This window comes from Lepidochelys kempii, chromosome 19, assembly GCF_965140285.1.
Source record: "Lepidochelys kempii isolate rLepKem1 chromosome 19, rLepKem1.hap1, whole genome shotgun sequence".
NCBI classification, from domain to species: domain Eukaryota; kingdom Metazoa; phylum Chordata; order Testudines; family Cheloniidae; genus Lepidochelys; species Lepidochelys kempii.
In genome coordinates, this window is record NC_136398.1 from 3720948 (window position 1) to 3746677 (window position 25730).

A 25730-nucleotide genomic window follows, 5' to 3' on the forward strand; every position below is an offset into this window, starting at 1 on the left:
ACAACATGTCTTCTCTACCTCTTCATCAGAATAGACTTTTACTCTCTAAATTAAAAAGTTTGCTTCTGTGAAAGTGTAAATCTTTGCAACATTTCTGCAAGTAATAGCTCCCCTGTGGGGAACCTGAGCCACAGATAAATGAAGCGATTTCCCATGGACCACAGAAAGAGTCATGGCACAGCCAGAATTAGGACTTTGAAAATCTGGCTTCCAGTCCCATTCTGAGTCCACTAAAGCACGTGACCTCTCCTGAATACATTTTTATACGGCATGTAAAGCTAAACCTATTTCTCATGGTAGTTGTAACTTTTTCTTCTCTTCTCTTTTTTTTAATGAAGCTATATAGTAAAGCTTATTTTGATTAGAAAAATTTAGGAAGTATCTCGTTGTGTTACTTATGGTTGATGATGTGACCACACTGCACAGTGGTGTAGTGGGTGGACTGAATATTTTGCACCTATTGTACTTGTCAGATGGACTCAATGGGACTGACAACGGGGAAAGAACTCTGGCCCAAGGTGCACTGCGCAGCTGATAACTTAAACTTAAAATGTTTAGTCTCTTCAGTACAAGGTTAGAACATCTCATTAGCCAAGGCTTGTGCTGCAGTCAGTCAACCTAAACATTCTTTATGCAGAGTATCTGCAGCAGGAAAGCAACTCTGCATTGACTTGGGCTTCAGAGCCCTTATACACTGAGCTTACCATACATAAGCAGGCAAGCAGCTCTGGATACGGAAGAGCCCCCGTGTGTTTAAAATGTTTACCGTACTATTGCCAGAACTGAATCTGTTTGCTACAGGTCACTACACCTCAGTAGGTGAGGGACATGAGTGTGTACGTCTTCATTTCAAGATGCAGAAAAGAGTATTAATCTTATTAATATTTATGTGGTGCTTTACAAGCATTATTGTAGCCTTAATGCACCTGTGACCTCGGTAAACTCTAATGCTGTTTTGCAGATGCATATATTGAGGCACTGAGATTGAGTAGTGAATCCAAGGTTGTGCAGCTTTTTAAAAGCAGATCCAGGAATGGAACCCAAGATTCATGACTTTGATCTAACCACTAGACCACACTGCTTCTCATAACTCAACTGTCCACATTTTTACTCAAAGCAGATGTCAACTGGGTTGAGAATGGAAGGTCATTTAAATTCTTGCTACCCCATGCTATGCTGAAGTCTTAGAACTCAGCACTAGTTACTGTGGTTGAAGTTCCCTCATTCTGACAAGAATCTCTGGAACGTGGCTGCATCTTCCACAGAGTAGTGGCCTGGCCAGATTATCCCCCTAGCTTGGTTTGCCACCATGTTGCCTGACATGATGATTTATAAAATCCCCTTTTGAGTTCTGACTTTAAGTAAAATGGTAATTTAGAAAATCAAAGGGGGGGGGGTTAAAAATTCAGGGATCCTTAAAATAATATAAGCTGCTTTTATACTTCAGCTGTCAGAAGTGATGTACTCAGATTTGGTCAGTCTACTTGTGTTGCTGTTATGTTGGTGCGGCCCATAGCTGGTGGTGGAAAGCTTGATTCTGGTGCCTCTGATGACAAATAACATTTGTATCTTTGTGCTGTGGGAGTTTTTTAATCCAAAAGGGGCCTCGGTGTAGAGAGATGGATTTACCAGCCCGAACTGTTCACTGAGGCAACTCCAGCCCCTATCAGAAACTAGGTGTGCTGCCTAGTATTACTTTGCCCTTCTGTGATACCTTCCAGAGAGTTACAAGCTAAAGGAATTTAACCTCATGATGACCCTATGAATGGGGTAAGTTGCTGTTTTGATTTAGAGAGGGAAACTGAGGCACAGAGAGATGTAGTGACTTGCCTACGGTCATATGCAGTCAGTAGAGCAAGTTCTAGAACCCAGGAGTCCTGCCTTCTGGTTCCTTGCTCTGAGCTCACTCCTGTACTCTGAATACTCTTTGGCAGTGCCAAGGATTAACTGTTAGTCACTTTACAGCATTTTGAATTGTCTTTTCTTTTCTACTCTGCCTCCTTCCCAGATGCAAACTGGAACAGAGCCGTGTGCCAGCCAGAGAGGGTCCTGTTTGGTGGCCATTTGAGATCATGGGAAGATCACCAGCTACAGCTTCTGAAGGGATTTCACACTGCCCAGTCATGTCAGGCTGCTTGCTGCCAGAGCCCCAGCTGTGATGCCTTTTGGCTGTTGGAAAAGATGTGTATCCAGGTGAACTGCATGATTCCCCATCAGTGTCAGGCAAACAGGACTGACTCCTCAGATTCCGTTTTGGTGTTTCTAAAGAAATTGAAAACTACAGAGCACTCCTTAAGCTCTCAGTCTGAAGGTGAGGTGGAGACTCTGCTTCACAAATTGTTGGATTGGCACATGCCAGTCCAAGCGAAAAAGAGACTGCGAAGGTCCTTCTGGGAGCTGTTGACGCAAAAACAGCACTTGGCAAATGACAGGAGGGGCTTGCTGAAACGGGATAAAACAGATATACCCACCAGGGGGAATGCTGAAAATCTGCCATCCGGTACCTTGGACAGCAAATCTAAGAGCAGCTTGAGTAAAATTGATCTGAAGGATAACCCAGAATCTAGGCCTTCATTGAGGGAGGTGTATGTTCCCAGTGACCATGCAACTCGAGAGAAAACTTCACTGCAAAATGGAGCAGACTCAAGAGAACAGAAAAACAAAAGCCTTGCCTTTCCTGAGAGCAATAGTGTGAGTGGACTGAGTGATCCAACTGGTAGCAGCTCTCTAAGGGTAAGTGTATGGAAAGAAATGGGAATGTGAATGGACTGTCTCTGTTGCTAGTGTCAATCGTAACTGGTATGAGTTGAGCATCCTTCTGGTTGTCATTTATTATGCAGGCTTCATATTAAGAACACTTAGAAGGCACCTTCAGAAATGTACTATCAGCCTCTTTGCAGGGAGATGGGGCAGTAGTGTTTCTCTGAATTGGGGTAGGATTTGATTTAATTTCATTAGCCCTTTGGCTCTTGGAAAAAAGATGACAGGCAGACTGCTTCCTGCCCCATATAATACACATCCTAAAAGTGAGCGGTAAGAAGGAGAGATGTCTGGTGGGTGTGAAGTAACCAGCAAAAGGCAGGGAAGTGCATGTGTGTTGGAGTCAGTTACCCATAATATATCTGGTTGACCCACAAAATAAAATAAGTAGCTTTCTATAAGAAGAGTGTTGAATTCTGGATCAATTCAGCATATTACTCTACAAATCTTTACTATTTTGTCATGTGTCTTCAGATCAACTTTACTCTGTAACTGTTCTGAAGTCTTAATTTTTTTTTTAAGACTCATTCTTTCATACTCAGAAGTTCATAAGGGTTTACATTAGCAGTGGATAAATGAGGATCATTTGGGCTTCTATTCCAAAAAAATGAGAAGTCAGTACAGTATTTCCAGATGTCGTCTGATCTAAACAGAAATAGACGTGTTTGAAATACTAGGTGCTCTTTGTTATATGTGCAAAGGGTCTGATCATAGGCATTGTAGAGTCCCTAATAGGAGTGGTGTTGCAGAGTGAATCATACGTTAGGAAGCTACATTGCTTGAATATCTCCTGCCGTATTTCAAGGATTTGGGATTATTGCAGCGGGCTCCTTTCTCGTGTAGTTACATTCTGGCTTAAGAGAATCTGTTCCACTCCAGCTATGCAAATCTTACGGTGCTAGGTAGTGCTGTGACTGATATCCGTCACCAGCTTGCAGAACAGGATGTGGAGTGGAGCCAAAGGACACCACTGAAAATTCCAGAGCCAGGTGTGTGAAACAACATTGTGGTTTAGCTTTGCATTTGCAAATGTTTGATCTTCCAGAACCTCATGCTACTTAAGAGTGACTCATGAGTTTCTCTTTGTTTTCTCTCTCTCCTGCAATATTGCAGTATTTCTGTTCTTCCTGAAACCTTTCCTTCATCTAGCATTTCATAGGAGATTGAGACTTAAACAGTGATCTCATTCTCCCATGCCACATGCACCTGACTTCTGGGGAGATTTCACTACAGTTCACCTTAAACTTTTCTTGTCTCTCTCAGGCCTTGTCTACACTGGCAAGTTTCTGTACACACTGCCAAGCCACTTAGTGCTCAGAAATTGTGCAGTTGCAATACTGTAAAAAAACTACCCCTGTGAGAGGCGTACAGCTGTCTGTGCCGGGGCTACAGCGCCGCAGTGCCAGTGTAGACACCCTGGTCGATTACAGCGCTGCAGTTGGCCTCCGGGAGGTGTCCCACAATACCTGTTCTCGCCTCTCTGGTCATCGGTTTGAACTCTACTGCCCTGCCCTCAGGTCACCAACCAAGAGCCCCACCCCTTAAATTCCTTGGGAATTTTGAAAGTCCCCTTCCTGTTTGCTCGGTGTCAAATGCAGTGGTCTCAGCACATCTTTCCAGGTTATTATGCCTGCTCCATGCACCAGACAATCTCCTGCTTGGAACAGTGTTGAGCTGCTGGACCTCATCAGCATTTGGGGAGAGGAGGCTGTCCAGTCTCAGCTGCGCTCCAGCCGTAGGAATTATGATACATACAGACAGATGTCACGATGCATGACGGAAAGGGGCCGTGATCCGGACACATTGCAGTGCAGGGTGAAAGTGAAGGAGCTGCGGAACACCTACCACAAGGTGCGGGAGGCAAACCGCCGCTTCGGTGCTGCACCCATGGTTCTAAAAAGAGCTGGACGCAACACTTGGTGGCAACCCCACCTCCACTGCAAAGGCCCCTGTGGATGCTTCGGTGGCTCGCATGCCAGTCGAGAGTGGACTGAGCCAGGAGGAGGAAATCTTGGATGAGGAGGCGGAGGGGGACCCAGAGGCAGAGGATGACTCGGAAGTCAGAGATGCATGCAGCCAGGAGCTCTTCTCTACCCCGGAGGAGGCTAGCCAGTGTTAGAGCTTGGCAAAGCGCAAACAGGAGTGGAGGCGCCTGGTAAGTGGCTTTGATTTTGGGAATCACTGAAGCGAGTTGTTGGGGGCAGGAGGGCTGCAGAAAGTAGGCTTGTGTCCGTATGATGCACATACCACCACATGCCTAGTCTGAAAGGCAGAACCAGGTGTTGATTGACTCCCTCACTTCACGGGAATCTGCCTCAGAGATCTCCACGAAACTCTTATGGAAATACTGGGCAATCCGCTGCTGCAGGTTCTTTGGCAGACCTGCTTTTTCTTGCCTCATTAAGGGTAACTTTCCCATGCCACTCTACCGTCACTGGGAGGGAGAACATTGCTGCACACAGGCAAGCCGCATAAGGTCCAGGGCAGAAGCCACAGTCTTGGAGAAGACCCTCCCTTGATTCCCTGCTCACCCTCAGCAGCAAGATATCTTCCATAATGAGCACAGCCTGTGGAAAATGTGGGGACAGTAATGATAAGGCCCCCTCTACAGTGCTGGCTCTCCCCAAGAGTCACATGCCCAGAGTACAGTACGGTCCTGGAACACTGATTTCCTGTGCCCCTGTGGTTACTCACCATTTTGGGGGTCTTGTGGCTCATGTGTGCTTGCCTGGGGTAAGTCAGTCAGTGACAGGTATGTGAGTAGTGGCTGTGTTTTAAATCACTGAATCAGTGGCCTGTATGTTGCAAACAATACTGCTTCTGTAAAATGCTGCATTTTGGCTTCACAGATATGACCTTGGGAGCCTCGCCTCCCTCTTTCTTATCGCCGGTTGATCGGCCGCACAGAATTAGAAAGCGGCCACGAAGAACTAAAGAGGACTTCCTGCGTGATGTCATGATAAACTCCGCAGCTGAAAAACAAGAATTGAAGGAGTGGCGGGGCAGTGAGAAGAGGAACTGAAAGGAGAACTCGGTGCGCCAGAACGAAGCCACAGACTGGCTCTTAAAGGTTATGGAGCACCAAGCGGACAGACTCCAGGCGTTACTAACACTGCAAACCGAGCAGCTCCATGCCTGCCCACCCCTACAGCTGCTGTCGCAAAACTCTTCCCCATGCTCCTCCAGATACTGCCAACACACTCTTATCAATCTCCTGGCTCCAGTCTGTACCCGCTGCGTTCCACTCCTGCCCTGTCACGGTCCAGGGTCCACGGTCCACTGTCCCAGTACCCACTGCACTCAACACCCCTCCTTCTGCAGTTTAGCCCTGCTGAAGTACAGTACCCGCTGCACTGTACTCCAAAGGACAAGGTTGCATATGATACCTGGACATATACAAATTTTCACAGGACCCCACCTCCTACTGGGACCCTCCCTTCCCCCTGTCTCCCACAGTGCTGACGTGCTTTTTTATTTGTCTCTCTCCTCCGGTGGTTGTTTTTAATAAAAGAATTGTTTTGGTTTGAAAGCAAACAGAGCCCTGCAAAGCAACAGGCAATTTTCTTAAACCTTCACAGGGCATCGTCTGCACCAATCACCTCCTAGCATTATGTTAGTGGCTTTCTGCTTCAGATTGCTGCCTCAAGGCATCCCTGATCCTTATGGCCCTGCACTGCGCCCCTCTAATAGCCCTGGTCTCTGACTGTTCAAATTCAGCCTCCAGGCTCTGAGCCTCAGCAGTCCAGCCCTGAGTGAAGCTTTCACCCTTCCCTTCACAAACATTATGGAGTGTACAGCATGTGGCTGTAAGCATAGGAATATTGTCATCAGCCAGGTCCAGCCTCTCATAGAGGCAGTGCCAGCAGGCCTTTAAGTGGCCAAAAGCACACTCAACAGTCATTCTGCATTTGCTCAGCCTGTTGTTGAACCGCTCCTTGCTGCTGTCAAGGTTCCCCGTATATGGCTTCATAAGCCACGGCATTAAGGGGTAGGCAGGGTCTCCCAGGATCAGAGTGGGCATTTCGACTTCTCCTACAGTGATCAAGAAAGTCCCTGCTTGCAGCTTCCTGAACAGGCCAGTGTTCCGAAAGATGCACGCGTCGTGCACCTTTCCAGACCAGCCTGCGTTAATGTCTGTGAAATGCCCACGGTGATCCACAAGTGCCTGGAGAACCATTCAGAAATACCCCTTCTGATTAATGTACTTAGTGGCTGGGTGGTCTGGTGCCAGAATTGGAATATGCATGCCAGCTATTGCCCCCCCGCAGTTAGGGAAGCCCATTTGTGCATGTTAACAGAAGCTACTGTTGGCCATGTTCAGACTGTGAATGAGGACTGCTACAGAGTAGCATGTCCCAAGATTTGCCAGCTTCTTTAGTGCAAAGAATCTGTAGTTTCACTGAAGCATGAGAGCCCGTTAACTGGTAAGAAAGTGGAGAGAATCTTTCTTTGCACATAATATTAATAGTGCTTTACCCTTGTCTCTTCTGTCAATGGAGCTGAAAGTACTTTAAACACAGGAACAAATATAGTTCTTCACCCTTGCATTGAGGATGAGGAGACTGAGACAGAGCAGGTATAAGTGACCTACCCAACACTGCAAGGAGAGGGAGTTTTGCAGAAAAGCCTGAACCACAAGGCCAACCTTCCTCCCCTGGTATTAGCATTGGCTGGCTGTTTCGGAGTGTATGTTCAAGGGCTTCTTTTTTACCTGTTTCAGAGTAACAGCCGTGTTAGTCTGTAGTCGCAAAAAGAAAAGGAGTACTTGTGGCACCTTAGAGACTAACCAATTTATTTGAGCATGAGCTTTCGTGAGCTACAGCTTCATTGATGAAGTGAGCTGTAGCTCACGAAAGCTTATGCTCAAATAAATTGGTTAGTCTCTAAGGTGCCACAAGTACTCCTTTTTTTTTTTTTTTTACCTGTGGTATTAAAATGTTCTCTCTAGTCTAATCTAGCTACCAGGACGCGTGGCAATGCAGTTCTGCAGTGTCCATTGCCCAGACTGAATGCCAGTAACGTGGTATTAAAGTCATGAGTGCCTTTCTTTGGTTTGACCTTTTGACCCAACTGTACCAGTTGAGTCAATGATGGGGTAATTCAGTTACAAAACTGGTTCCAAATCAAAGATGGTGAAGTGCTGCATTTTAAGTGTTCAGCAGATATTATTGAAACCGCATTTGCTCAACTAATGCAGAGGTACTCTACAGATAAACCCAGTTAAAGTTGAAATGTCCGGGAGTTACCTTGCAGGCTACTAACCAGAGTGGAGCTAGGTGCTGTAGAAGGAATTTCTAATGAAAGAAAGGAAATTGTTTTTGTCTGCTTTGATTATTTGTCATAAACTGACTCATGCCGCATGGTATGCGGGGCGGGGATGTGTACAAGCTTTCTGATCCCCCTTCCCCAAATAGTTTCTGTTGTTCACATGGCTGTTTGAGTGCAGGTCGTTCAAGGCACGGATTACCTCTTTTAGGGGCAGTCTAAAATCAATAACTCTCTGCTGCAATGAGTGATTCTTAAATCAAAAAGATGCCGGTAGAATCCTCCTCCTTCATACCTGCCCACATCGCAGCTTCAGAAATAGGACTATGTGACGGACAAATTACCAGAGGGAAATCTGGTTCCCTGCTTTAGTGTCTTCAGCTTATTCTGCTGTCGCTCTGCTCATTTAAAACTTACAGACACCCCAGCGTCTTCTATGGAGTCTGCCATAGCACCTGATATGCCACAATAGCTGATGTATGTAGATATAAAGGGACTAAGCTATGTGCAGCTGAGCTGGAAACAACCTAGCTATTCTGGAGAAAGAGCCAAGGGGGAAGTGAGGGTGGGCAAAAACAGATAGTAGCCATGTTGGAAGAAAGGGGAGGGAGCTGCAAAAGCTTCATATCAATAGGAGAATAGGTATAGGGGGCTTCGTTCCTCCCTAATTTTAGGAGGAACGTGTGAATATCTTGCAGGCATTTGATACTGTGCAGATATGAGGGGAATTTGGGGTCCGTTTGAGTTTGAAAACTAAATTGGCATCCAGTTTCAGATTGAGACATTCTCTTCTTTCCAGGCTCATGCAGGAACATCCACATCAGAACTCCCAGTGCTGGCTACGTTCTCCAGCCCCATAGCGCTGGGTTTGACTGCCACTGGCAAAGCTGAGAAACCCAAGCAGTCAAACGACACTTCCATCCAGCCTCTTTCCTTAGAGGAGACTCTCCCTACGATCAGTGCTCTGCAGGGGAAAAACACGATGAAGGTGCAGACCATTACCACTCTGCCCACCGGTGTCCCCACCAACAACAGTGTTACCACCGTCCAGGCTATCTCTGCCATGTCATCAAGCACCCCTACGCCAGTGCCAGGTGAGTGTGTTTACTCCGCAGCACCTTCCAAAACCAGAATATCCCACTGAGAGACTGATGAGACATTAAACCACAGTAAAGCTACCACTGTGGGGCAGTACCTGAATAGTTTCTCCAAGAGAGTATTGGGGGGTCCTCTTCCAACATGTATGTTGGTTGGGGCCTTTGACCCATCCTGGGGGTCCTGGCATGGGTCCCATACCATAGGCCCTCCTGAGGGCTTCTGGTATAGTCCCATGACAATCCCTGAACGGCCCATTGGGGCCCCTGGCAGAGACTGTGAGGCTATGGGATGGGATCCTGATTTGGAATTACAGATCTCTATATGTCTACTGAATCTTTTCTCCAAGTGCAGCTCAGAAGGAGTGATAATGTCTCCGGTACTGTAATGGGAATAGAGATCTGACATAAGATGTAGTGGCATGAAACCTTGTTTCAGCAACTATCTACAGTACATGGCCCTCCATCAAGCTGAGTGGAAATCCCTCATTTGATTTGGTAAGGTGGTTGCCCATAATGGGGTATGACTTCCCCCCCGGAAATGTCAACGTATAGTTCAGTCATGCAGAAGCAGTACTCTTGGCCGTTAGCCATGTCTTACTGTGCAGCAGAGTGTCATGTTTCCATTCACACAGGTGTTCCTAAAGGTGATCATTACACAGGTATTCCTAAGGGTGATCATTACAGAATGTGTAAAATAACAAAAGAACCACAAACAACACTAGGATAAACCAAACTTGACTCACTAGCTTCTTCTGTGAGGATCTGTGCATATACACAGGGCATTGTGTGTTGCTCACCTGGTGTGACTAGCTGCAGTACAACAAAATTCACTAAATTCAGTTCTTGGAAAGACCCAAAGCTGAATTCTTATAAATTTAGGGTGTATTTTGCCCCTGAAAATGGAACAGATGGCTTAGCGGAAAGGAAATGCTATGTACTTCGATAATTGGCAAAAAGCCAATTGGCTATCTGAACTAACCGGTTTACTAATCTTTTTTTAATAAATTCCTCCCCCCACTAGTGTTGGAGTTTATATATTCTTCAATGTCTGAAAAGTGACCTTCATAGGCAAACATTTGACTGGCGTCTTGCTGCTCTTTTATGAAGTATAAAGAAAACCTGAAAAGTTATTTTCAAAAAAGGGGTGGAGGCATTTTTTCTGTTAAAAATCCAGATCTCCTTTTCCTCTGGGAGACAGTCTGTGTGATTGGAGAACTAGTGGAATTGTGACATCGCAAGAGGTTAAGTAATTGAGAGGAGAAGGAAGTTTTACTCTTTTAGAACTTTTGTTCTGGGTTTCTTTCATTAACTATTTAACTAATAAACAGATGAGAGTTTAAATATTCAGCCTCCCTAACTTTTTAAAATAGCTCCCAGTGTACCACTCTGAGATCCCAATAAGGTCTCAGGGAAGAACAGACTTCTTTTTCTTAATGTGTTCCCCTCCCCCCCCCCCGAGATTTTTTTAAAAAATGTGGGGAGAGCAAAAAATACTCTGAGAAAAGTAATTGCCTTTCAGGTCTTTGTACATAGTAAAGAACCAGAAAAGGCCACAAATCCCATTTTCCCCTACCTTTATCAAGTCACCTTTAAGAACAAAATTAGTCCTCTCTTTTCATCTCTCTGTACATATAAAATGATGGGGTCTAAATTAGCTGTTAACCCTCGAGAGAGATCTTGGAGTCATTGTGGATAGTTCTCTGAAAACATCCACTCAATGTGCAAGTCCAAAAATGGACAGTCAAAAAAGCAAACAGAACATTGGGAATCATTAAAAAAGGGATAGATAATAAGACGGAAAATATCATATTGCCTCTATAAATCCACAGTACGCCCACATCTTGAATTCTGCATGCAGATGTGGTTGCCCCATCTCAAAAAAGATATATTGGAATTGGAAAGGTTTAGGAAAGGGCAACAGAAATTGTTAGGGGTATGGAATGGCTGCCATATGAGGAGCGATTAATAAGACTGGGACTTTTCAGCTTGGAAGAGAGACGACTAAGGGGGGATATGATAGAGATCTATAAAATCATGACTTTTGTGGAGAAAATAAATAAGGAAGTGTTATTTTTCCTTCTCTTAACACAAGAACTAGGGTGTCACCCAATGAAATTAATAGGCAGCAGGTTTAAAACAAACAAAAGGAAGTATTTTTTCACACAACACACAGTCAACCTGAGGAATTCCTTGCCAGAGGATGTTGTGAAGATGAAAACTATAACAGGATTAAAAAAAGAACTAGATAAATTAATGGAGGATAGGCCCAGATTAAAAAAAGAACTAGATAAATTAATGGAGGATAGGCCCATCAATGGCTATTAGCCAGGATGTGCAGGGATGGTGTCCCTAGCCTCTGTTTGCCAGAAGCTGGGAATGGGTGACAGGGGATGAATCACTTGATGATGACCTGTTCTGTTCATTCCCTGTAGGGCATCTGGCATTGGCCACTGTCGGAAGACAGGATACTGGGCTAGATGGACCTTTGGTCTGATTCAGTATGGCCGTTCTTATGAGTCAGCTTTGTAAAGAAATGGATGAGAAATGCTGCTGATCTTTTCTTCCTGATTAAGAAATGAGAGGAAAAATCAAAGTGAAACACCCTTGTATTTAGGGTGAGAAAAGCATGAAAGTGGAATGTGTGCAGCTTGTTTTAGAAAATCTGTTAGCCTGCAAGAAGCTTTTATTTTTTTCAGCTGAGAATACTTTGAATTCTTCATATATCTGTAAAGATCTGAAATTGCAGTTCAGTAAATAGCAGTTCTTGTCTTCCCCCTTCCATACAAGAGCATCTGGGTTCTTTCCTGAAAACCTATCTGCTGAGTCCTTCTCATCCCTGTTGGACCGGGTTGAATAGAGGTCTCTGTACAGAGCAAGAGGGTCCCATTTCAGCTCCTCAGAAAAGCAGCAGCAGTTACCTCCCTCTCTTTGGAGACACTGTGTAACTGAATAATTCTAGGCTTCCCTCACAATTGTGAAGGCCCCTTAGTGTTTCTGCATTCAGCTACTAGACAGAAACCTGAAGTGGCACTGAGTGATGGGATGTTTGCAAAATACAGCTATTTTGTAGCTGGCTTTTATTCCACAAGCTCAGAAGCCGAAGTTCTCTTTATGTATGTAATTTTTTTCCTGTTCCTTTTAACAGTTATGAAGGAGCTGGTAGTTTCTGCAGGAAACAATGTCCAAGTGACCCTGCCAAAGAATGAAGTTCAGTTAAATGCATTTGTCCTTCCTGAACCACCAACGGGTAAGACTTCATTGGGAGCTCTAAATGCGCGGTGATGATGAAGTGACAAACAAGAGATAAGTGCCTTGTTAAATAGGGAAAATCTTGAAACTCTCCCATCTAAATGTAGTCCTTCTCTACAGTTCACATGGCAGTATGGTCTGGGTCAGAAATGAGGAGCTGAATGCAGTAAGTTCTGCTGAGACTTGTTTTCGCTCAGCAAGAATGAGGATATTCTTCTTGCTCGTGAGTGTGTGACAATCTCTGAGAGAAGACCATTGTTTTAAAGAACTGCTGAGCAAGCGAGGAAAACCTGGTTTTAGATTAATATTTTTCCCCTTCGCAGGACAACATGGTTGTTAGTTTTTGCTGAATGACACACACACATGCCTGTCACAATTTTCTCTTGTAGCCGTACAGACTTAGGCACAAGAAGGAACAAATAGCTGAGCTGAGCCTTAGGAGTAATTCAGTGAAGTGACAGGGTTTAAAAGAAAGAGAAGGCCACGTCTCATTTTCAGCTTAAGATCTGATGTACTGATCAGGAATTTTTAATCCGGGTCAGCAGTTTACCCCATGGGCAGTGAAAATATTTTACTGGTCTGGAGTGAGTTTTTGTTGTCCTGGATTGCCAGACTGTAGACCTTCCTCTAGCTGACTGCTGACATATTACAGAATACTCTGGAAAACCGTTAATCCAGAGAGCATTTTGCTGTTCACTGGGATGGAAGTTTGCACGGAAATGGAATCTTGCTTTCTTGAGAACTCTTTCTCCACTAAACTGAAGTCCTACATCTCTGACAACATAACTTTTACAGAACTGTACTGTGACATTGCATTACAGTGTTTGCAAACAGATGAGAGACTTGCTCCTTGAACTCAGCTGTTCTTGTTTATTTCCTCCACCTGAAATATAAACATCCTTTGTCCTAATAATAATAATGCTTTGCAGTTACATATTGTGCTTCAGCTGAGAGTCTGAGTTCTACCTAAAGGTGATGAAGTTTTTTTACAGGGGAATTAGCTGAGGCATAGAAAAATACAATTTGACCATCGTCTTCCAGTGAGTCCCTTGTCCTAGCCATTAGACCTTGCTGCCTCCTATAAGAGCAAGGAGCAGAAATACAGACACTGCAGGTGTGTAGTCTCCAGAGAGAGCAGGTTTGGGAGTGATTGTCACCTCAACATTTTCTGTGAGGAGTTAGTGGGTCTTCAATGCCAGTTGATGGGAATCTGAGCTCCTGCACTTGCCTCTTTTTTTTTTTTTTTAAACGCTCCTTTAATTGTGTGGACTCTGAAATTTTCCTTTCTTTAGGAACCAGCTACTCCTATGACTGGGGGCTGATTACTCACCCAAAAGACTACAGTGGAGAGATGGAAGGCAAACACTCCCAGACCCTCAAGTTATCTAAGGTGAAGCTCTGACTGCTTAGTATCCTGCTGTGTGTAATGCAGGGTGACACACTCTAGCAGAGAAGGCAGAGACCTTGTCAGCCACCAAGGACTTGCACGCTATTTCAGAATGAATAGGAAATTGCATGACAGGCAGGCTGCCGGTGTTTCAGCCAAAGACTTTTAGATAAATGTTTTATAAAGAGCTGAATGTAGTGCAGTAAAACCTGTGATAAAGAATGGACAGATTTAAGAGCCTCAATGCTGTCTATGAGCAGAATGTAAAACTCTAAAATGGCAGCTAACAATAAAATTCAAGAGAATGCCTTGATTGCTTTTCCCCTGAAGCTGGTCTGTGGTTAGATTATTTTTAAAGCTCCCTTTTACACACTCCCCTGTCTTGCCAGGATTTGGGGTGCTGCACAGTTATTAATGACACTAGCTCCCTGGCCTTTGCTTTTAAGGTGTTTTATAGCAAATTGAAAGGATCATTCTTTTCCACAGAGATGTGGGGAATCTTTAACAAGAGGGCTATTTTAAACAGTGCATGAAAATGTAATGCTGCTTTTACTGGGAGATTCCTGTGAGAAGCATCAATTCTGCTCCAGCACTGCACTCAGAAAGACCAGAGCTTTAGCCGTAGCACCACGCAGGGTCCCTCCCCCCCCTCAGCCCCACAGTTGCCATCCAGCTTATAGCCTCAGCATTTAACCATTTCTTCTGCGCACACACATGCAATTACAGACTTTTGGGGGTTTAGAGAAGTGAAGGGACCCTTGGCTGAACCATATTATGGGCAAAATCCGTTTGTCCATGAAGGCTGAATGGAGGAGGATCCCCTATGTAAACTTTTTCTCACCTCTTAAATAGGCCCTGTGTTTTGGCCAGGAGACCTGAATTGAGCTCTGTAATGCCTCTTCTGTTGGTCGTCAGGTATTGCTAGAAAATCTAGCCTGGTTGAGAGCCCTATATCATCAGTAGCAATGGGAAATATCAGCCTTTTAATTTATGATGGAGTTGTTGAGACAAAAGATGCCTCAAGTTGCCTTGGAGCAGAACCCTCTGCCTTGCATATATGGACCACAACATAGTTTCCTCTGCTCTGTGCTGCTAACAATGTATCAGGATGCAAGATGATAGTCTGACCTCTTAATGGCTCCTGGCAGATTGTCACTGCCTTGAAGTTGTGTAACTTCTTCCATTTCCTTTCCAGCTCACCGTTGGTCTGTATGAATTCAAAGTAATAGTTGATGGGGGAAAAGCACATGGGGAAGGTTACGTGAATGTGACAGTTAACCCAAGTAAGTTCAGTGGCTGGATTGTGTCCCTACAAGTTTAATTTGGCAGCTGTATTATGGTATTTTGTTTGCTGGGCTTAGTTTTGTCTTAATATAGTAAGAATTCATTGGGGGGGATGTATGAGAGAGAAAGAAATTACTTTCTGAAATGAAAAACTACCTCCTGTATACATAGCTATGCTATCCTGAGTGCAAACCTATTGAAAACTAATATCATACGATGAAAGGACTGGAGCACTGCTGCAGAAATACTTAGCAAACTCGTGCTCCTGGGAAAAGCACCACTCCAACAGAGACTAGTTGCATCAGGGATAAAACCTAGGGCAGCAGGGATGGGAGATGAAGCCTGTGCTTTGAAGCTCCTTGGGTTTTTCCCCTTATAGTAATAAGTATCAGCCCCATCTGCAGCCAGTTTAAATCAAATCTCATTCTAGGCAACAGGATACTTTACAAAGATTTTGTTTGTGCAGCAGGCTTATGTTGTGTATACAATAAACTCTGTGAAATATTGTTGGCGAAGTCTTTGTTTCCAGATAAAGGACTGCTTCCAGAGGGGGAAAAGGTTGAGGGATGTTAGGTTGGGCTTCAGCAGATCAGAGTTTTGAACTCCCTGACCCGTTCTTGCAAGTACATTGAACATTCTGTGTCTCCCTTGTTTATACAAGAGAACCTTTTCTTGAGCTAGCTCAGTGGTTTGAGCATTGGCCTGCTAAACCCAGGGTTGTGAGTTCAATCCTTAAGGGGGCCATTTAGGGATCTGGGGCAAAAATTGGGGATTGGTCCTGCTTTGAGCAGGGGGTTGGACTAGATGACCTCCTAAGGTCCCTTCTAACCTTGATATTCTATGAAATCTATGAAACCTTTTTCCCTTGAACTTTGTAAGAAAAAGCAGTATTCTCGCCTCCCCAAAAATTTGTAAGAGGGTAGATGTAGGCTTTAAAATATTATTGGATGTCCCCTTAGACCAGGGGTTGTCAACCTTTTTCTTTCGGAGACACCACCCCCCCCAAACATGCTCTAAAAACTCCACGGCCCACCGATGCCACAGTAACTGGTTTTCTGCCTATAAAAGCCAGAGCTGGCGTTAAGGGGTAGCAAGCTGGGCAATTGTCCATGGCCCTATGCCACAGGGAGCACCGTGAAGCTAAGTTGCTCAGGCTTCTGCTTCAGCCCCAGGTGGCTGGCTCAGGGCCCCAGGCTCCAGCCCTATTCAGTGCGACTCCAGCTTTCTGCCCTGGGCCCCAGCAAGTCTAACATTGGTCCTGCTTGGCGGACCCCCTGAAACCTGCTTGTGGACTCCTGGTTGAGAACCACTGCCTTAGACTACGTATTTTCTCAGGTCAATTTGAGTGTAAACAGTGAACCTGTAGCTCACCTAGCAGATTTGTTAAATTGCTCCTTTTTCAGAGTAGTGGCTGAACTCATTTAAGTGATCACAGGTGCCAGCCTGTTAGAAAACACCACATTCTGAATGCCGGATGCTCTAGAGGTGACGTGACAAGACGATATCATAATCCCTATGTGAGCCCTGGCTTCATGTCATAGCCTGCTTGTTCCCTTCTTTATTTTAGAACCCACCATCTGTAGCACACCACCTCAGGTTGATGTGTAAATAACTGGATTGTGCAGTGTCCAATCCCAAGGAAGATCAGGGCTGGGAGCTGTAATCATTGCAGGATTATCACAGACCTGTTGTTGTTATCAGCAGTCTAGGGGAGTGACCATGCCTCGCAACTGTACTTTGGACCTCTCTTCTCTTGGACTTTCTGAGGCTGGATCATCGAGGCAATTCTATCAGCAAACTGAGTGGGCATAGGGTTGCAAAGAGTGGAAGGAGTGTGTTGCATGTCTTACTTTAGCAGCCCCTAGTGGACAATCTGAACAGTTTTGCAGAGTTCCTTGTTTTATGTTTGTACCATTGATCTGCCTGTAAACAACATTGTCACAGCGCTGTTGTTGTTGCAGAGCCTCGTGTGAATCAGCCTCCTGTGGCTATTGTGTCACCACAATCCCAAGAGATTTCACTGCCGACCACCTCTACTGTCATCGATGGCAGCCGTGAGTACCCTAATCACATGTAATCCAGCAAGCTGAGGCTGGCTGTCCACTCTGGCAATGAGCAGACTCTGTGTCACGTTAAGATGGAATAGATGTGTCCCTTTGTGCCACATTTCTGTGGAAAGAACCAGTTCGTAACCTGGGGACTTGGTTAACTCATCCTAATTATTTTTTAGGCTTTCCCTATAATTCCTGTTAGCTTGAGGCAAGGACAGCACAGCTACTGGTCGTTATTGCCAATTTCTCTCTCCATTCTGCACACACTGGCTTAAATACAAGGTCCCCCTCCTGGGGGCACTTGCCCCGGGGAGTCCACTGAAACAGGACGACGCAGAAGAGTTACAGCCCAACTATATTTCCTGGTTTCAACTGAAGTACAAAGAATCAAATGAGTCTATTCAAAATTGGTGGCCTTGTGTGTTAAGCTGCAAGCATATCAATTAACCAGCATAAGCGCTATTGATTTTGTTGTTGTTGTTGAAGCTCTGCCAAGCTTTCCTTTTAAACTTGTTCAGTTTTGTCTCATTGCCTGCCAAAAACCAGTATCTTTTTCCTGGGAAATGTGGGATGTGTGTGTCTACAAAAACAGTGTATGGCATATGCAATTTGACCAAACCAGTATAATAGAGAAAGATCTACAACTAGAGACTGGGACAAGAAACTCCACTCTCCAAACTTGTGTGTAAAGAACAAATTAAAGCTCTTTATTTGAAATGTGCCCTCATAAAGCCAGATTCCTAACTCATGTTTTTTTAATTGAATTAGAAAGCACTGATGATGATAAAATTGTCAGTTTCCATTGGGAAGAATTGAAGGGGCCACTAAGGGAAGAGAAGGTATCGACTGACACTGCCATATTGAAACTGACCAACTTGGTACCTGGGAATTACACATTCAGGTAAGTTTTACATATAGCAGTTCATTAGTCCAGGTTCCATATGAATCTCTTTAGTTTTATACCTGATTACATCAGTCTGGGTTGCAAAAGATAGCAGAACAAATCCAGGAACTTTCTGGTCAGTTGCAAATAGAGGTTTATACTATATTTCACTTGAGTAAAGATTAAAAAATAGCTGGCTGACTTTTTTCTTTTTTTTTTTAACTTGTAGAATTCATATAAGACCATGGCAGGAAAAGGAGAATTTAGTATAACAGAGCTACTAAAATGTCTTAAAATACAAAAATAGATTATTCTACATTCAGGAGGAAATTGATTAGTTAAATACAGTATTCTCTCTAAATGTAATGTGTTCACTAGTGAAAAATTGTTTTTAGACTTACGTATTTATACAAATCTCTGGATAGTTATGTAGCAGTTGACTTTATTTTGACATCTGCTTGGAAAAAGGAGGGTATATTTATTTCCTTTGATCTATAATTTGCTGTGGCATCAGTGCTAAACACAGCAGTGGATCTAATTAATAAAATGACACCTGATATAACTCATACACACATGAACAGAACAATACCTTTTATATACGGTGGCGTAATGTGTGTTACCTGGTACACGCTGGGGTTGAAGGTTTAGTAGAAGACTGTTCCACTTTGTGCCTTTTTTCTGCTTAAGAAGGAATGCTATCACCACACGATTAATGGTGGGGTGTAATGATAAATACCTGAAATGAACATATGCTTTTAAAACTGGCAGGAGCTCTGGATTTTCAGTACAATGGGTGTGACTTTAACAGCGTGTTGGAAAAATCTTGTTTCGTGGGGATTTCTTTGCATTTGTAACTAGCTGATAGATATTAGGAGGGGGTGGATTTGGTTGTGGAATGCCTTGCTCTGCCCTTATAATTACACGTTTCTGTGATACTCATTTTGCAAGTGCACAGTTGACTTAAACTGTGTTTGCTCCCCCTCCCCCTCAAAGGCAAACACTTCAATCCCATACCAAGCTAGTTCTAGATTTCTAACCCCTCAGTTAAATCCAGACTGTTTTATCCCTTTGCATTTGAGCTCTTCGCTCATAGCCCTAACCTTTCCGTTTTTCCTTTTTGGTCTTTAGCCTAACAGTAGAGGATTCAGATGGTGCCAGCAACTCTACCACTGCCAGCTTGACTGTGAATAAAGAAGTGGATTATCCTCCAGTGGCAAACGCAGGCCCAAACCAAGTGATCACGCTTCCCCAAAATTCTATCACCTTGTACGGGAACCAGAGCACTGATGATCATAGCATTGTCAGCTACGAATGGTTACTCAGCCCCAATAGCAAAGGAAAGGTGATGGAGATGCAGGTAAGTAGAGGTTTCCCACTAATACCCTACATGATGCTTATCCATTGCGCTGTGATGTTTGCTAGTAGTCATTTAAAGGTCCAGTTTATATGCAGAAATATCTCTCATAATCTGGGCAAGCCTATGTGTTGATTAAATATTAATATATGTCTAAACCTAAATACATTTTAAGATCACGTCAGGTTCGGTGGTTGAACTAACAGCCAAGTTTAATCAAGTCTTCTCCCTTTCCTCTCGGTATGTCGCTCCACTATCCCATCATGCTCTGAGGTGTTGAGGTTATGTTCACTTGCAAGTTGGGTTGTAAGCTCCTTGGAAACTACATATCTGTTTGATGCCATGCATACCTATGGCTCCATATATGTGATTAATGATAATAAGCAGCCAGTTTCTACCGAGGATAGTTAATACTGGTTCTGGCCCTTCATATCTCTGATCCCTTCAGTGTAAGGAGCCATTGTAATGCATTAGCTTGTTTTCTCAAAGGGCGTGAGGACACCAATATTACAGCTCTCTGCAATGCAAGAAGGTGATTACACCTACCAGCTAATGGTGACTGATTCTGCAGGCCACCAGTCCACCGCTGAGGTCACTGTGATAGTCCAGCCTGGTAAGTTCCCCTTATTACTAAGCAGTGCTGTTGCAAGGCATGGCAGGCAAGATTGCTGTTGCTAACTCTCACTTCTCCCAACATACTTCTGATTTGACTGTCACTTCACCACCGCTCTGTGCTGCACTTTCTCGCAGTGTAAGATGGGATTAATACAATCTACCCAGCTATCTTGTCTGAGGCTTCTATTCAATTGGGTATTTATGGGGAAACAATCCTAAACTTTGCCTCACAGAACAAGCAGCATGTTTAATTCCATCTCCTCTTCTTTTGTTGTCCCCAAATTCTTTTCCAGAGAATAATAAGCCCCCCAAAGCAGATGCTGGCCCAGATAAAGAACTGACCCTCCCTGTGGACAGCACCACGCTAGATGGCAGCAAGAGCTCAGACGACCAGAAAATAGTCTCCTTCCTCTGGGAAAAAACACGGTCTGTATCACATCCCAGATCCTTCTGTTGGGAGTATCTGTGACTTTAAACTTTAGTTTTAAAAAAATACCAGGGTCAAAATCTTGGTCCCATTGAATTCAATGGGAGTTTTGCCAATAACTACAGTGGAACCAGGATTTGGCTATTAATTGGAGGAGAGCCCCAATATAGGCCTTGCTGGAGCCCTAAGCATAAGTAACATATGAACCAAAGGGCTCCAGCAAGGCCTGTGCCCAGTTTTGTTTAAACGCTGGAAATATCCTGGCCTTAGCATTAAACTCTTTAAGCCCAATTCCATTCTAAGCTCATTTATACTACGGTTCTGGTAGTGTAAAGGGACCTCACCCACTTTAAAAAGCCCCTTTACACCAACAGTGTAAATGAGAATCTGGGATAACAGAAGCTCCTTTTTGTTTTAAATGGGGTCCTCTTGCAACACAAGCGTGAGCAGAGATAGCACTTCTTCTCCTGCAGCCCTGTTAATTTTGATCATTGTGTCAGGCTTCCCCTAAGAGGCTCTGATTATTTTTTGGAATTTAGGGCAAAGCCTATGGACAACTTTTAAATGTAACTTTTGGTTTTGTGTTAGCCCAACAGCGCAAGCTATGTGCAAAGTTTCTACTGTAAAAAGAGCTGTAATTGCTATAGTATTTTCACTGTTATTTGCTCATTGTGCAATTACCACGAAGCTGTTTTTTCTAGCAGTCATCTGCATTCGGTAAATACTAATAAAGCACTTTTGCCCTGGGGAGTGTTTGGCACAACATTTAATTTGCACTAGACCCCCAGAGACTGTTCAGAATATACTGTATGTAGGATTTACCCATTTTAGTGTCTTATTGCCTGAGGTTGGAAGAAATAAATTTTCTTTATATGCTCAGGTATCTTGTCTCCTGCTGAGGAGCAGGGATATTACCTGGTAACTACACTTACCGTTGTTAGTGTAACTCCCCTGTTCATCAGTGTGAGATCCGATCTCAGGTCCACAGGCACAGACTAATGCTCTTTTGTTTTGGCTAGGGGCCCGGATGGTGTAAAACTGGAGAATGTCAACAGCAGCATTGCTACTGTAACTGGGCTTCAGGTTGGAACATACGAATTCACACTGACTGTCAAAGATGAAAGGAGCTTGCAAAGCGAAAGCTCAGTTAATGTCATAGTCAAAGAAGGTGTGTCCAGTTGTGCTGATGTTACAGTTAACGTCTGAGAAGAAAGACCTGTGCAATCACTGAGAGCAATCAGTGAAGGCCACTGCCCAGTGTGCAGCTGTTCTTCAAAAAAAAAAAAAAAAAAAGGATGGGGGGGGCGCGCAAACAAAATGCCTAAGGAACGGGATGGAGAATAATACGGGAACTGTTCTAATGTCATTATACAAAGCAGTGGTTTGCCTTCACCTGGCATACTGTAGGTTATGCCATACATGGTTACCCCATGTCAAAAAGGATATTTGGCGTTGGAGGGGATTCAGAGAAGGGCAAGAACTTTTTTTGTTCTGTTTGTACAGCACCTAGCACACTGGGGTCCTGGTCCATCTTAGGCACTATGATGATACAAATAAATAAAAATAGTAAGAAGAAGAAAAGGCTAGGGTCCTTGAAAATCTCTCATTTGAAGAGAGATTGAAACCATGGGAGTGTTCAGTTTAGAGAGGACTATAAGGGGACATGATACAAGCCTACAAAATAATGAATGGCCTAGAGAAAGGGAGATCAGGAGCTTTTGTTCTCCCTGTCTCCTAATACAAGAATGAAGGGACTTGAACTGAAATGAAAAGGACTCGAATTGAAGCCTGATAAAATGTTGTTTTCACACAAGGCATAATGAGACTGGAATTCGTTGTCATGGGATGTCATTGAGGCCAAAAACTTAGTAAGAGTCAAAGAGGGATTTATACAGATAGCAAGAATATCCCGTTATAATAGTTAATGCTATAATGAAAGGTTTGGAAGGGTAATGAAGTCTCATGCTTGGTCTTAAGCCAGTCTGTACTTGTTAGGATGAGACCTTTGTGGGGCAGATTGTCACCTGTCTACTGGGGGGTTTCCAGCACCTTCCTCGTAAGCACCTCGTACTGGCACCAGTCAGAGACAGGATACTGTGCTAAATGGACCATGGATCTGATCCAGTTTGGTAATTCCTGTTCTTGTAAATCAATATCAGTTTCTCTTGCTACTATTTAACGGAATTCACTTCCGCAAGACATACACTGGACCCTCGCTAGAACGCGGGATTTGGGATCCATGCACGGTACTGTGTTAACGGGGGGGACCATGTTAAAATGAATTGCGATTAAAGTAATTAAATTTGGGATCCATGGCCGCGACCGCGTTATATGCAAATTCGCGCTATATAAATGCGCATTCTAGCGAGGGTCCGTTGTTGCATCTGGTTCAGAATTTGGCCAGGACCTTGCAGTTACCACTTATTCTTACAAAAATTGCCATGGGATCTTTAATATGAGCATACTCAGGAACTCCTGTGTGTCATCTGAGCAGCACAGTGCTCCCTCCCAGCACCATACTGGGGTACAGGTTCAGATGTGACTGAAGGAAGAACAAACTGCACTGAATCCTGCAGTATCTGGGTTAACCCCCATTTAAGCCTGGGTCCAACCAGACCCTGCAAGTTATGGATGCCTAGACTACAGCGCAGCCCCCAGTGCTATACTTAAGCTCTTACAAATTCTTGTAACAGTTTTTCATCTACTTGTTTAGAGATGAACAAGCCACCAGTTGCAAAGATTGCTGGGAATGTTGTCATCACCCTGCCTACAAATACAGCAGCCCTGGATGGATCCAAATCCTGGGATGATAAGGGAATTGTCAGCTACCTGTGGACCCGGGACGAGGGGAGTCCTGCGGCTGGGGTGAGTCCTGCAAACATGGTCTCTGTAATGGGAATATGCAGCATTGCATGAGTATGAAAGATGTAGTGAGGTTTAGCTAGACTTTTTGGCAAATAGCTCCTGGGAGAGTACGACATTGGTTCCTGCACATTGATTGCTGTGTGGAGTGATGCAGCTCAGTATGTTGTATAGGGGTCAAATCTGCAGGGCCTTGTTTGTTTCTTAATATTAGTTTTGCTTAAATTCCCAGGAGGTGTTAAATAATTCAGACCATCACCCTGTGCTTTTCCTCTCCAACCTGGTGGAAGGGACATACACGTTCCATCTGAAAGTGACAGATGCCAAAGGAGAGAGTGATGCAGATAGGACCACTGTGGAAGTCAAAGCTGGTGAGTCCTCTTGCTCTTTGCACCTTGGAGATTTTTTCTAAACTGGAGTATCCTGCCATGAATGCACCTTTCCTGGCAATGGCAAAAGCTGGTTGCAATACCCAGGATCTTAGTAAAAGTGAAGGATTCTCTTTGTAGATTGTGTTTAGGGACTTTGTACCCTGATGCATGCTCTCATATGACAGAATCGACTGCAGGAAAGTTGTGTTTCTGTATCTGGAATGCTCCAAAATCCATCAAGAGCAGGAAAAGTCAGAACATGAAATTAGAGCTAGCTGATTAAATGATGTGGAACATTATACCTGATGAACATTAGACTCTAGACAAGCTATTTCAGCTTAGTCTCTAGTCTGTCAATCTGTAAAATAAGTGTAATTTTCGGGAAGTAGATAATTGCTACTGCCATATAGTTGAATGACCTGTGTTGTCTTTTTTAAAAATAAACTCCTATAGCCAGCTTTTTTTTTTCTTATCTATCCAACCATCCATCTATCCTGCGTTGAGGAGTTGTATTCAATTGCGTTCTGTAATGTAGTGGACATCTGAGGGAAAATTAACTGGTCTTCTATGCTCATCCTTCTGAATATGGGATTTTCTGATGTTTTAGTACATGAGCTCTTGACTCAGCTAGGGAAAGTACAGGTGTCATAAATTGTTGGGGGGGGGGGGGAACCATTATGTTTTCCTATAGTCTTTAAAGGTGTTGGTCCATTCTCCATGTGGAGAGCCCCACTGCAGAGCCTTACTGCTTGCCATTATGTATAGAGATCATGTCATCTCTATTATCCTCTCGCTATTAGATGCTGCACTTTGTGTCCCAAATAAAAGTATTTGAGGAAGCTACTAAAAATTAAGATTTTTTCACCCACACTGTCATTTGGAAGCCCTTAAGGATCTGCATGATCTTGTTCTGTGTTCTCCCTAGATCCAAGGAAAAACAATCTTGTGGAGATGATACTTGATGTTAATGTCAGCCAGCTGACGGAAAGGCAGAAGGGTATGTTAATCCGTCAGATAGGCGTTCTGCTGGGGGTCCTGGACTCGGACATTACCGTACAAAAGATCCAGCCGTACACAGAGCAGAGGTAGGAGCGATGGAGCGGGCTGCACGAGGGGGTACTAAAGCAAGATTCACACTCCAGTGGGAATCAGAATGGATGATGATGGCATGCTGAAATGCTGCTCAAAGTGTATGTTCTTGGTTGACTAGAATTTGTGAATGTGAGTGGTCGGATAAGTATCAGTGTTCATGCAGCTCTGGAGATTACCAGTTACTTTCCAAAAGCCAATTCCTGCTTGCTGCTGTGTTTGGTTCTTCATTCTACAGATTGATGGGGGAGTCTGTTACAAGGTGCAGATTGGAAAGTAACTTGATGTGTTTGAAGGTTAGGAAGAATTTCTAAGATACATTCTAAAGAGATGCTTTGGTCGAACACAAGCTGTTGGGCTCAATACATCGCTAACTGGGTGAATTCTCTGAAGCTTATTGGCAGCTTGTGTAACCTGACTAACCTGCCTTGGCCTTAAAATACCAGCTTGACTTCAGCACTCCATCCTTGGAGCATAGAGATGATGCTTCTGTGCACTAAGACACGGGGAAGGTGATTGTTTTAGAGAGGGCTACAATGAATATTTTATACTGTTATCAAAGCCAGAACTACCAAATAATTCCTAATAACAGTATTCCAGTGTCATTACTAGAAGTATATGTAAAGATGACCGAATAAAAAGGGGTGTGGTAACAGAAGTAGGTTATTTCAACAAGTTTTCAAACTAACCTGGATGTGTGTGACATGACTCCTCTTTTTTTAAATTAGAGGGAGAAGGTAGGTGAGGTAATATCTTTATTGGACAAACTTCCTTTGGTGAGAGACACAAGCTTTCACTCTTAAATTAGTGATTTAAAGAACATGAGACAGTGCATTAAGCTGAGCACCAGTAGAATCTAAACTATAGATCCACCTGGTTACACTTCGCGGTTTACAAAGCTTTGTCATGGTCAGTGTTCTGTACAAATGTTTAATCTTTACAAACACCTCTCAAGGCTCAGAGGAGACTAAGACAGAGTTAAACACTCAAGGTCACACCACAAGTCAGATATAGGATTAGACTTTGCACTTTTTTG

General features: G+C 43.8%; 1 protein-coding gene across 3 annotated transcripts in view; it reads left to right on the forward strand.

Moving 5' to 3' along the window:
- Positions 1-25730, forward strand: part of KIAA0319L (KIAA0319 like) — a 52921-nt gene that overhangs the window by 17932 nt on the left and 9259 nt on the right. For 2 of the 3 annotated variants that reach the window (XM_073317781.2, XM_073317782.2), the window contains 14 exons: positions 2009-2733; positions 8825-9119; positions 12268-12369; positions 13664-13761; positions 14954-15041; positions 17004-17096; positions 17862-17994; positions 19105-19333; positions 19820-19943; positions 20239-20371; positions 21392-21540; positions 23086-23237; positions 23467-23605; positions 24531-24690. In XM_073317781.2, coding sequence (XP_073173882.1) covers positions 2009-2733; positions 8825-9119; positions 12268-12369; positions 13664-13761; positions 14954-15041; positions 17004-17096; positions 17862-17994; positions 19105-19333; positions 19820-19943; positions 20239-20371; positions 21392-21540; positions 23086-23237; positions 23467-23605; positions 24531-24690 — 2620 coding nt within the window. The remainder of the gene's footprint in view (positions 1-2008; positions 2734-8824; positions 9120-12267; positions 12370-13663; positions 13762-14953; positions 15042-17003; positions 17097-17861; positions 17995-19104; positions 19334-19819; positions 19944-20238; positions 20372-21391; positions 21541-23085; positions 23238-23466; positions 23606-24530; positions 24691-25730) is intronic. The other variant, XM_073317783.2, reaches the window with a different exon arrangement.